General features: G+C 34.6%; 2 protein-coding genes across 3 annotated transcripts in view; one reads left to right on the top strand and one right to left on the bottom strand.

The window, feature by feature from the left end:
* LOC105220019 (tyramine/octopamine receptor) overlaps positions 1-7,931 on the top strand; it is a 28,439-nt gene extending 20,508 nt beyond the window's left edge. For both annotated transcript variants that reach the window (XM_029045556.2, XM_011196395.3), the window contains one exon: positions 5,368-7,931. In XM_029045556.2, the coding sequence (XP_028901389.1) occupies positions 5,550-7,325 (1,776 nt within the window). In that variant the 5' untranslated portion in view covers positions 5,368-5,549 and the 3' untranslated portion in view covers positions 7,326-7,931. The remainder of the gene's footprint in view (positions 1-5,367) is intronic.
* On the bottom strand, positions 2,320-2,983 carry LOC114805080 (uncharacterized). The gene is made up of 3 exons (XM_029045559.2): positions 2,766-2,983; positions 2,613-2,701; positions 2,320-2,496 (listed from the first exon to the last, which is right to left on the bottom strand). The coding sequence occupies exons 1-3, from the start codon at positions 2,905-2,907 to the stop codon at positions 2,410-2,412; spliced, it is 318 nt and encodes a 105-aa protein (XP_028901392.1). The 5' UTR covers positions 2,908-2,983; the 3' UTR covers positions 2,320-2,409.
* Positions 7,932-12,016: the final 4,085 nt, after the last annotated feature.

Below are 12,016 nucleotides of genomic sequence, written 5' to 3' on the forward strand. Positions count from 1 at the left end.
TGTATGTATGTATTTAAGTATACACTCTGAAAATATTAGGTCAATCATCATAGTACCGTAGTATAAGTCCACTATGAAAATTGGGTCGCTTCATCGCAAATTTTTTGGCTGTCGCGGTGTATATAAAAACAACAACTAACTTTCATTTGAGCTAAAAATGCCACTTGGAACCGAATTTCGTCTGAGGAACAGATCAAGATTGAGATTATGAACAAAAATGTTTTAAAAATTTATGTAAATACTGCTGAAGTAATGTGGTTTCGAAAAACCATAGGAAACTTTTATTGATCCAAAAATTTATACACATATTATGGTATCTTTTAACTGTATTTTAAGACTTAGTACTAGTAAAAATATTTATTTGAAAAATAGCTACAGCTGATCTCCAGGAGCTCCAGGAAAGACGTTTTGCGGTGACCACTATATCTCGGAACTGGATCATCCGAAATTAAAAAACCAAACAGATTTCGTTAAAATAATGCTAAATCTAGTAATTAATCGAAGGAATAAGCAAAATTAAATTTTTTGACAAAATGGCGGTTTCTCAAAAAAAAAATCGATTCTTCACCGATATTTCGGCCTTAAATTGTATATAAAAAAAAAATATTTATCGGAGAGAAAAAGTCTTCGATTAATTACTAAAAAATATATTTAAGAAGGTCGTGTTAAAATTTGAGACTAATCGGTCTAGCCGTTTTCGAGTAATGTTGGTCACCGACTTTGAAAACACCATTTTGAGAAAAACGCGTTTAAAGTTTGGACCTTGCACTTCCAAGCACTCTGAAACGCCTTTTCAAATTTTTCATTTGCTTGTAACTTTGAAAATATTCACCGGAACGATATGAACTTTTCTGTGTGTATTCTTAAATATATGTACATTAAGAAAATTAAATAAAAAAAATCGATTTTTTGAAAATTCTAACTGTATATAACCCCTTAAGCGGAGACTCTTAAGCGGGGAATTTTATATGTATGTAAATTTAGAGGAAAAACACCGATGCCGCAAAATATGGTCACTTAAGCGGGAAAGGCACTTAAACTAGGGGGCACGTAAGCGGGGATCACTGTATATGTTCTATGTTATATGAGGACTAAGGGCAATTTTTCCAGAAGCGAAGCCACAAATTGAATATACATACATGGTATTTGTGTAAAGTTCCGTTATACTATCTTCATCGGTTCATTATATATATATTATAAAGTGAAGGAATCAGAAGGAATTTAAAATTGAGTTATATGGGAAGTAGTCGTGGTTATAAACCGATTTCGCCCATTTTTTAATGGTGTCAAGATAATATTTTAATTGCTATGGAATATATGTACCAAGTTTCGTTAAGATATCTTAATTTTTACTCCGTTGCACGTACAGACGGACGGACGGACATACAGACATCCATACCTAAGTCGCTTAGTTTTATGACTTACAAACAACCGTAGTAGCACATAGTACAAGTTAATATGATACCCAATATTATTGCAATCTGTTTTAAATTTGGACTAATAAGGAATATTAAATGCATTTGCAACATTGCTGAAGTTTTGTTTAAGTTTAGTTAGATTAGGTTAGGTTAGGTTACTCTGGTAGGCTATAAAGCCACACATAGACCAGTTTATGTCCTTTGGGATACCAGATGGAGTGCCGTCACGTAGTTAATGAGGAGTAGTCATCCTTTAGGATGCCTACGCTTGTTGTGAATTTCAAAAGGCTTTGTGGCTTCACCAACGAAATCTCTTCCAGATTAACGTAATGTGAAGCACCAAGTGCTGAAGCCGTTGTCTTGATAATGCAGGACATTCACAGAAGAGGTGCTCCACTGTTTCCCTGGTGTCTTGCTCTTGACATTTCCTGCAGTCTTCGCGATCTATCAGCCCCATCTTGTAGGCGTGCGCCGCCACAAAACAGTGGCCAGTGAGAATGCCGACCATATTCCTACATTTACTTCTATCGAGCGTCAATAAAAATCTCGTGTACTTCTTATCTACCGCCTTACACATAACTTTTACAATTTTGCATCCAGGTATATTATTTCAGCCCGCTTTGAACTTTTTTACCAAGTTTCAGTCTAGATCATCATATAGACAGTGTAAAGGTTTATCTACGTTCATCATGTTTTCCGATGACAGTTTTACGCCTCGTTTGGCAATCTCGTCCACTATTTCGTTACCCTCTATGCCATTGTGGCCTGGCACCCAGTAGAATTGAAGTCGCCTATTTTTGGCGACATCAATCACTGCTGTCCTACCACACAAGACACTTTTGGCCGATATGCTGAAGGAGGATATTGCCTTGATTGCCTTTAATTAAGACCTAGAAATATCTTCCGTCTAAGATCATCTTTTATTTTAAACCAACTCAGTCATTTCTCAGTACGATTTTAATAACACGGTTTTATTAATTTGCGTTTGAGTTCAAAACCCGATGCATTCATTTCTTTGTATTGCCTTCTCATTACGTTTGTAGTCCACAAAATTCTCGTTCAAATCCGGATTTGATGACTTTATATGTATGTGTGGTATTCGTTTCATATTAAAATAAACGTAAATATTAGTATAAATGTTTTATAATACTCATATTATAGAGATATATGTATGTACATCTGTGTTATGTTTACCTCTTTAGCGTGTAAGAATAAACACATTCGCAAGCAATTGACATCTTTTCTGAGGTCACTTTCCAGTCCATTTGCAATTTTCAAATCGTCTGAAAACAAATTCAAGTTAACTTAAGAAGTATGATAGTGTACTCACAAATGTTTTAAACGTACTCAAATTTGTACATGTCAAATCTAAGCACATTTGTGTCAAACGGCCCATCTCTTTGAATATGTTAAATGGATCCAAGGGATCATAACAAATTAATTGGTTTATATTAAAAAGAACAAGAAGATATAATAACGATAAATACATGTAAATTAATAATTTAATAATTTTTGTAAAATTGTGGCAGTAGATTACATATGCACTGAATACTGCAATAATTGTGAAATTTCATCAAAGAAATATCAAAATCAAGTAAACAAGTAAAGGCTAAGTTCGGGTGCAACCGAACATTTTATACTCCCTCAATTTATTGATATATTTTTATTAAGATAACACACAATTTGACCCAATTTGAAAATCCTTTAAATATTAGAAGAAAAATATTTCCTCTGAACTAAATTAAAATATCTGAGAGATTTACCGAAATTTTCGGTGAAAAATTACCTAAAGTTATATTCCGATTTCGACAAACTCCGATTTTCACAAGTGACGCCACAGATCATAAACAGTATTTTTGTAAAGTTTTATTTCGCTATCTTCATTGGTTTTTTATCCATTTTCATCAGGGTGTCAAGAAAATATTATATACCGAATTTTATTCGAATCAGTCGAGTAGTTCCTGAGATATAGTTTTTGACCCATAAGTGGGCGATGCCACGCCCATTTTCAATTTTGTGAACAAATCAGAGTGCAGCTTCCTTCTGCAATTTCTTCTGTAAAATTTAGTGTTTCTGACGTTTTTTACTAGTGAGATAATCCACTTTTAGTAATTGACAAACTAACCTTTGTATGGGAGGTGGGCGTGGTTATTATCCGATTTCAACTATTTTCATGGTGTGTGATGGGGTACGTAAGAGAACCGACTGCAGAAAGTTTGGTTTATATCGCTTCATTGATTTGCGAGATATATGCAAATAACCGATTCGGAGGCGGTATAACGCCCACTTCCCCAAAAAAATTACATCCAAATATGCCCCTTCCTAGTGCGATCCTTTGTTTCAAATTTTACTTTTATAACTTTATTTATGGCTTAGTTATGACACTTTATGTGTTTTCGGTTTTCGCCATTTTGTGGGCGTGGCAGTGGTTCGATTTTGCCCACCCTCTCACGGTCGCAAGTTTCATTAGGATATCTCAATTTTTACTCAAGTTATCCGTTGCACGGACGGACGGACAGACGGAAGGACGGACAGACAGACAGACATTCGGATTTTGACTCGTCTCGTCACCATGATCTTTTTGATATATATAACCCTATATCTAACTCGTTTAGTTTTATGACTTACAAACAACCGTTATATGAACAAAACTGTAATACTCTCTTAGTATCTTTTGTTGCGAGAGTATAACAATACTTAGAAAATACACATTACTTTGAATGCATTGAAGCGGACGTATTGTGAATTTATGCGGTAACTAATAAAATTAGGGATGGCAATAAAAATAATTTACCTTGAATATGAGTGTAACTGTTGTATCAGAAATTGTTGAGGGCAAGGTTACCATTTTACGATTAATTCCTTCAAAACACGATTGGGGCAATAATAACGAAAGAAAATATAAAGTCATATAGTAGCCTAAGGAAGCTCCTTAATAATATCCTGCTGCCCTTCATTCTCAATAATTAGGTACATATGATTTGTTAATTCCGCTATTTCGCTTGGTAGTGACGAGAACTACCATTATATGGTTTGAAAATGTGATAAGCGGCTAATATCTCCAACAGACTTAAGACTCTCCCCCCGCAAACTCGGGAATTTGACGGCGTCTAAGTTTTCGTAAGGGTTTTTGCATTGAAAATAAAAAAACGGCGAACTCTTGGACGTCAGTCAATAAACCCATAAACAAACAAACTGATTTCTTTATATATCTTATTAATTTGGTCTGAAGATTCCCTCCCGAGCAGCAGTCACAAAATTTTATGTTCCAGCGCCTCAGTCTTCGTTCGTTGAATAAGGTAACTTGCGGATGAGCGCGCTTCCGTCAATGGTAATGCAAGATTGGGGTTATTTTACTGTCGCTGCCATTAACTCTTTTATACTTCCAATACGAATTGTGCGTGTGTATATTGCAACGCATTTGGGTGTAAACCAAGGCTAGTTGGGCGACAATTAATCAATTATTTTAATTTTTAATTATACATCTATTATAATTTTTGAAGAGCGTTAACTTTCGTTGAGTTTTTAACAGGAACAGAAACTAAAAATTTAATGCTAACAGAATGAAACTTCATGGCGACCAAGCAAATTTCCTGTGTTTACCGGCTATCCAACGACATCCGCCCAATGCTGAATCAGCAATTGTTGCTGGTAACTCAAGATAGTTGGCTTTAGTTAACTTGCTGGTGTTGCATGAAGTTTAATAGGCTTGTTGACATAATAGTTGTTTGTAACACCTAAAAATAATCGACGCCCTTCCTTACTTGTTTTGAAGAAATACGAACGTATGCTCTTCATTATGTGTTCAACAATAAATTTTCACTTTCAAATCGAGGTGCATAAACTCAATTTAAATTAAAATTTAGGCTAAAATAATTGTATTATTTATTTATATAATATATTTCTTAATTTTAAATGCTAACATTTTTTCCTTTATTGTATGTTTCAGAATTATACATGATCACAGATGAGTAAAGAAATGCTTGGGTTTCCTAATCAAACTTTACCTGGAAGAAACATATACATCTTATCTGAGTCACTCATTGGATGTATCCCGTGACTTTTTTTTATAAAAATATAAGGGCTGCATAGCGCTGAAGCGAAATAACAGTTAAGCCTGTAAAATGCAAAATGCCTCCAAATCAGCAACAGGCGTTATTGTTGCTAAATATTTCGAACGGCATGTATTCGTCTCCAGAGAACTATGACTTAAGCAAAAATACGAAAACTTCGTTATCGAATGTTACGGGTTCACTAGGTCCAGATTTAAGCACCACTGTAACATCTACAACTTTTGTAAGTGCCTCAACAATTAACGACAGCCAATTGGAGACGACCAATGGGTGCGGCACCACGGCAGATACTGAAAAGTTTTACTTGAGTCACTTTGGGGTACAACTGGCAGTGCCTGAATGGGAAGCTATATTTACTACCCTAGTGCTCTCCATTATAATAGTACTAACTATAATTGGGAATATACTAGTAATTTTGAGTGTATTCACCTACAAGCCCCTACGAATAGTTCAAAACTTCTTTATAGTTTCATTGGCTGTAGCCGATCTAACGGTAGCATTACTTGTATTACCGTTCAACGTAGCATATTCGATACTTGGACGTTGGGAATTCGGTATACATGTTTGTAAGATGTGGCTAACTTGTGATGTTTTGTGTTGTACATCATCAATACTCAATTTATGCGCTATTGCGCTTGATCGCTACTGGGCCATAACAGATCCCATTAATTATGCCCAGAAGCGTACAGTGGGTCGTGTGCTGTTGTTAATAGCCGGCGTTTGGATTCTATCATTAGTAATTAGTTCACCACCGCTAGTAGGCTGGAATGACTGGCCGGATGAATTTACGAGTGCCACGCCGTGCGAATTAACATCTAATCGTGGATATGTGATATACTCATCATTGGGATCGTTCTTCATTCCCTTAGCAATAATGACTATCGTGTACATCGAAATCTACATTGCAACCAGACGAAGACTGCGCGAACGCGCCAAAGCTTCTAAAATAAATACTATGGCAATGAAGAGTGGTGATATGGACACCCCAGCCGAGACCAATGCAAGTGCCAGACGTGAAAGCTACGCGCTGAGCTCTTTTTGTTTGACCATATTGAGTTGCGGCAAATCCTCTACGCAGTCAACATCGTCAGTTACGATACAAAATGATCCAGACTCAGTTAGCAGTGAGACGCATGCAAATAACGAAATACAGAGTGCGGATAGTAAACAGGAAACAGAGCAACAACGTACAGTTGTTGCGACACAACGAAAGAAAAATCGACGCGCAAAAATTAAGGATTCAATTAAGCAGGGAAAAATGCGAGTAAAAAAAGAACAACAAAAACCAAAAATCGCTGATGAACCAAACGACGAGAAAAACAATGATTCTGTTGACTTAGTTGGCACGAAACAATTACTGCTCATGGTAGCCGAAAGACAAGAATTGAAAAATTGTGAAATTTCAACAAGTAAGCAGAAAGTCGGCTCCGAGTGCACAGAACCAATCGATTCAAACAATGATGAAAACACTTCACTCAAAATAACGCCCCCACAATCTTCAACAGGCGCCACATCCACTGTTGCAATGACGTTACAAAAGAAACCCGGTGGCGTATACCAATTCATTGAGGAAAAGCAGAAGATATCACTGTCAAAGGAACGACGAGCTGCACGTACACTGGGCATTATAATGGGCGTGTTTGTTATTTGTTGGCTGCCTTTCTTCCTTATGTACGTCATCCTGCCTTTCTGCGAGACTTGCTGCCCAACAAACAAATTCAAGAATTTCATTACATGGTTGGGCTATATAAATTCGGGACTAAATCCAGTTATATATACAATATTTAATTTGGACTATAGGCGAGCCTTCACAAGACTTCTCGGATTTAATTAGAAAGGAATCATAACTGTTAATAATACTAAATGTCGATATAGTTTTACTTGTTTGAATGCTATTAATAATGTATACTCGTATGAATACGTTAGTACATATATTATGATAATTTGTATGTTTTTTGTATAGACAAATGAATAACTTACTTTATAGAAAAGTTTATTGTTGTAGTGAACCAACTGTTATCCTCTATAGCTTGCAAGCTCATTGTTAATAGATTATATAAATAATTTGTATAAGCAATGACAAATATAGAAATATAGTACATACATAATATGTAGAGTAAATCGAAATTAATCACAGTTTTTCATTGCACATGGTGCACCATAACTAGAAGATTTGCTATATTTTTAAAAACATTACTAATTTGTGTACCAATAGTTCGATTTTAAAACGTTTAACTATTATACACTGTAATTTTCTTACTAGATTTGGATCTTAAGGTTATTATCATTTATTAACACATTTTTCGATAGTGTACATAAAAATTTTAAGGGGCATTTTTTTAAAACAAGGTACTAGATCGAATGTTTCGAAGTTTTTTGGACATAATAAGGTATATTTACAGAACAAAAATAATTGAAAAATCTCAAAAATTAACAAAATGGCGTAGTTTTTAAAAAAATGTCGTTTTTTAAATGCCAAATTGACAGTTTTCAACCAATCAAAAAGATCGTAGGTCATTGTATGATAATATGTAAGTATATTCAAGAACACTCAGTTTAAATTTAAATGTGTTGATAGGTCAATTTCTCGTTGAGTTATGATGTCAGCAATTTTGAAAATTGTCGTTTTGAGAAAAACGTGTTTAAAGTATCAACTATAGCGGCATATACGTGCGAGCGGTCGTTCTTTAGAACGCTGTCATTCAAAAACTATTCAAAATACGACCGCACCGCTTTCACAAGATATTTTTGGAAGTATAAATTATCGATTAAGCAAAAAACAAAAAAAAAAAAATCAATTTTTTAAAAGTGTCACACTGGTTTAGCCCCTTAAGCTAAAAATGTTGTGTAGAACATGAGTTACAGCATTCTGAACACCCCGCATTAAAAAAATGGGCTCGCACTTCCCCGATTCCTGCTGATTGACTTATCGGAAACAAAAAAAAATAGCGGCATTTTGATCTGTAAGCTGAAATGCATGCAATGCACTGCGATTAAGTGATTATTCCAAAAATTGGACTTTTGGTAGACATATGAGAAAAAATGCGAATTTTGCGTTTTGTTTAGTTTATTTGCTATAAAAATCGAAATCAAATTTGAAATCATTCGGTCAATCTGTTTTTGAGAACCGAAAACGAGATGAGAAAGTTTGAAAAACATAGTTTTGAGAAAAACACGTTCAAAGTTTCCAGTTGTCAAACAGCTCCTTCTTCAAACTGCTGTATCTTTAAAATGACTACGAATTTATAAAAAAGATACCTTACTACCGTATTCTAGACATGTTTAGAAAGCAAGCAAGCAATCACAAGTGATGACAGCCGTTAAGCTGAAAACCGTTGTTCTATTACTCGCGGAAGTTTAGTTTTATCTTTCATTTTCCTTAATTTCGGATACATTAAATTTATGCTCCAAAGTTCATGTTTTCAAAACTAAGGACCTACAGCAAAAACATATTTTCGTGAATGATAGACTGTCTTCTTCTATCTAGATTTATTAAACATTTTTACCATTTATAAAATATGAACAATGATATTATTCTTAAAATTAAATTTCTGTGAAATTGTAAATTTGAATAGTAATAATGTAAACAAATATAAGAATAATGGGCCTAATCATTGAATCCGCAGCGAATTCGATTTCGATACGATAAAGATTTTCGATCGAAAATGTTCATGCAATCATTGATTCCGTCGATAAACTGCTTTACCACAAAGTGGGAACGTAAAACTGTTTTATCGACAAATGCGACAAATTTGAAAAAGTGTCTGTGCTTTTTGCTTTATTCTAAAAAAATTAAAACTGACATTTAACTATTGAGATATTTCTTCCATAAAAATATTTAATTTCCTGAGGCTCTTTGAGAAAATTCTTTCGCTATTTCGAGTGGGCAACTTTATATCGCTTTTAAACATTTTTAATTTATTTTTGTTAGTCCGTTTTTGTCTTTCGTCTCTAAAATACCCATATAAAACATAATTTAGTCCGTCATCAGTAATTGTTTACATAAAAACTTCCAAATGGTTTATTTCTTTTACATTTCCGCAACTCGTTCACCAACGGATAGATTTCGAGCAAAATTTTCCATTTTGCGGATTCAATGATTTCGTAATTAGCGACATCTATTAGCAGCGGAATGTATTTTTTCGAGTCGGTAAGTGAGTTCAATGTGATCGTAAATTTAATTTTCGATACGGATTCAATGATTCCGACGTAAAATTTTTCGATCCAATCGAACCAATTTTCGATCGAAACGGATTCAATGATTAGACCCAATATATCCATAATAATCGTACCATTCGTATAGAAAAGTGAATGCATTCATACCAAAGTAGTTAAATTATTTATTCGGAAATAATTTTAAAATATAGAAAATTTAAAATATAATAAGACTAACAAACCCTTTTCTGTGCACTTGACAAAATTTCAAAAAAAAATTTTTTTTTTTTTCAGATTTTTATTAAGTAATACCTGAGACAAACATGTAGTACATATTGTAATATGCTTCAGAAACAATATGTGTATCACCAGTTCCGAATTTTGTTTGAAAGCAAATGGTGTTCCATACTACAATACGGTTCTATGAAAAAATGATGTGAAAAATATGTTGAGAAGTAATAATTATAATGGAGAATAATATTTAAGCATTGTTTGAAGTTATAACTAACTCAGGAACAATTTTCCTGCCTGTAATTCAAAATATATTTTCCTTGATTTTTATTTGCATCAGCTGATGGATGTAAACATAGTACAATACTACATGTGTGTCACCATGCTTGTACATGGTTTCTTGAGCTTTTATTGTCGTACACATTGTAGTACGGAAACCATATGTCTGTCTTAGGCATAAGAAATTTTTTTGGTATTCTGTATTTTGGTATTTGGTATTGGTATTTGGTATTTTGATAAAATAAAAAGCTTCATTACGCATATCTTTTCCCCACACGTGTGGGAAACAAAATAATGTAAACAAAAACAGCTAATTTCTGTCCATTTATATTCGAATTGAATTCGTTTTAATATTTTTTAAAAAATAGTTGATAATTTAACATTAATTTCACAGTAAGTCCTTTGCTCTTTGGATTTGAAGTTTCTGAGAATGCGCAAACATTCCATGCTCCAAATCTGGCCTTATTTTTCATGCTGAAGGTGGTTATTTTGATTAGTGTTTGTTTTAACCGAGCATTTTTATTGTGACTTCGTGTAAAAGTTTGGTTTAAGATTAACCAAACATCAGTCTATCTATCCGGTTTTTATACAGATGATAAGGGGCCATCCATAAATTACGTCACACGAATTTACGGACTTTTTAACCCCTCCCCCCTCCTTGTGACAAGTTGTCACAGTTTGAACTCACCCCCTCCCCCTCTCCCCCGAGGCGTGACGTCACCCATTTTCCAATTTTATGGATTTATCATATAATAAAAAAAAAAACAGGTTATTCTATTTATTCTTATATTTAGTGAATAATCTTTAATAAAATCAACATTTAGTTAAATATTAAAGTACAGAGACAACGAATGACTAGTCACAAAATAATAGATACTTAATTATGCTGCTGCATGATCGGCGTGGTACAGAGCAGCCAGTCGTCTAGCACCCATGAGCGCAGCAGAGCGGGAAACAATATTGCCCTAAATTTTGAAATGTGATGTCACAAAGCTTTTGACCCCCCTTCCCCTTGTAACACAATGCCACTTCTGAATGATACCCTTCCCCCCCCCCCCCCTTCAAGGCGTGACGTAATTTATGGATGGCCCCTAAGGTTATACGGCTTTTACTCGGTCGCCAGAAGCTCGTTTGCTAACCAAACAGAGGGTGCCGCTCGTAGGTAAGATTGATAATCGGATGGCAACAAGTAAGGAAGGGCTAAGTTCGGGTGTAACCGAACATTTTATAGTCTCGCAATTTACTTATTTAACTTTATTTATATTATATAATACACAATTTGACCCACATATTCGTCATATATATTGTATAAAGTCCATTGAAAGTTGGGAACCATAATATTTGGTTAGAAGCACCGAGGTCCTCGTGTTCGATAAATGGGGCCTTAAAAACCTATGGTCCGATTTCGGCAATTTTTAGAATGGGGCTGCCACACTATTAACATAGTATTTGTGCAAAGTTCTGCACCGATATCTTCACTAGTACTTACTTTATATATTGTAAAGTAAACGATTCAGATTGTCTTCAAAGTTCTGGTATATAGGAAGTAGGCGTGGTTGTGAAGCGATTTGGCCTATTTTCACAACATATTATTGGGATGTAAGGAAACTATTACAAACCAAGTTTCATTGAAATCGGTCGAGTAGTTCCTGAGATATGGTTTTTGACCCATAAGTGGGCGACGCCACGCCCATTTTCCATTTTGTAAAAAAAGCTGAGTGCAGCTTGCATCTGCCATTTCTTATGTGAAATTTAGTGTTTCTGACGTTTTCCGTTAATGAGTTAACCCACTTTTAGTAATTTTCAACCTAACTTTTGTATGGGAGGTGGGCGTGGTTATGATCCGATTTCTGTCATTTT

The sequence above is a fragment of the Zeugodacus cucurbitae genome, chromosome 4 (genome assembly GCF_028554725.1).
Source record: "Zeugodacus cucurbitae isolate PBARC_wt_2022May chromosome 4, idZeuCucr1.2, whole genome shotgun sequence".
Taxonomy (NCBI): Eukaryota; Metazoa; Arthropoda; class Insecta; order Diptera; family Tephritidae; genus Zeugodacus; species Zeugodacus cucurbitae.

Coding starts and splice junctions, on each gene's coding strand:
- LOC114805080 (XM_029045559.2), bottom strand. CDS start 2,907: ATGTATTTATCGTTATTATATCTTCTTGTTCTTTTTAATATAAACCAA. Junction 2,702..2,765: donor TTTGACATGTACAAATTTGA/GTACGTTTAAAA, acceptor ATTTGTTTTCAG/ACGATTTGAAAATTGCAAAT. Junction 2,497..2,612: donor TATTCTTACACGCTAAAGAG/GTAAACATAACA, acceptor ATACATATAAAG/TCATCAAATCCGGATTTGAA.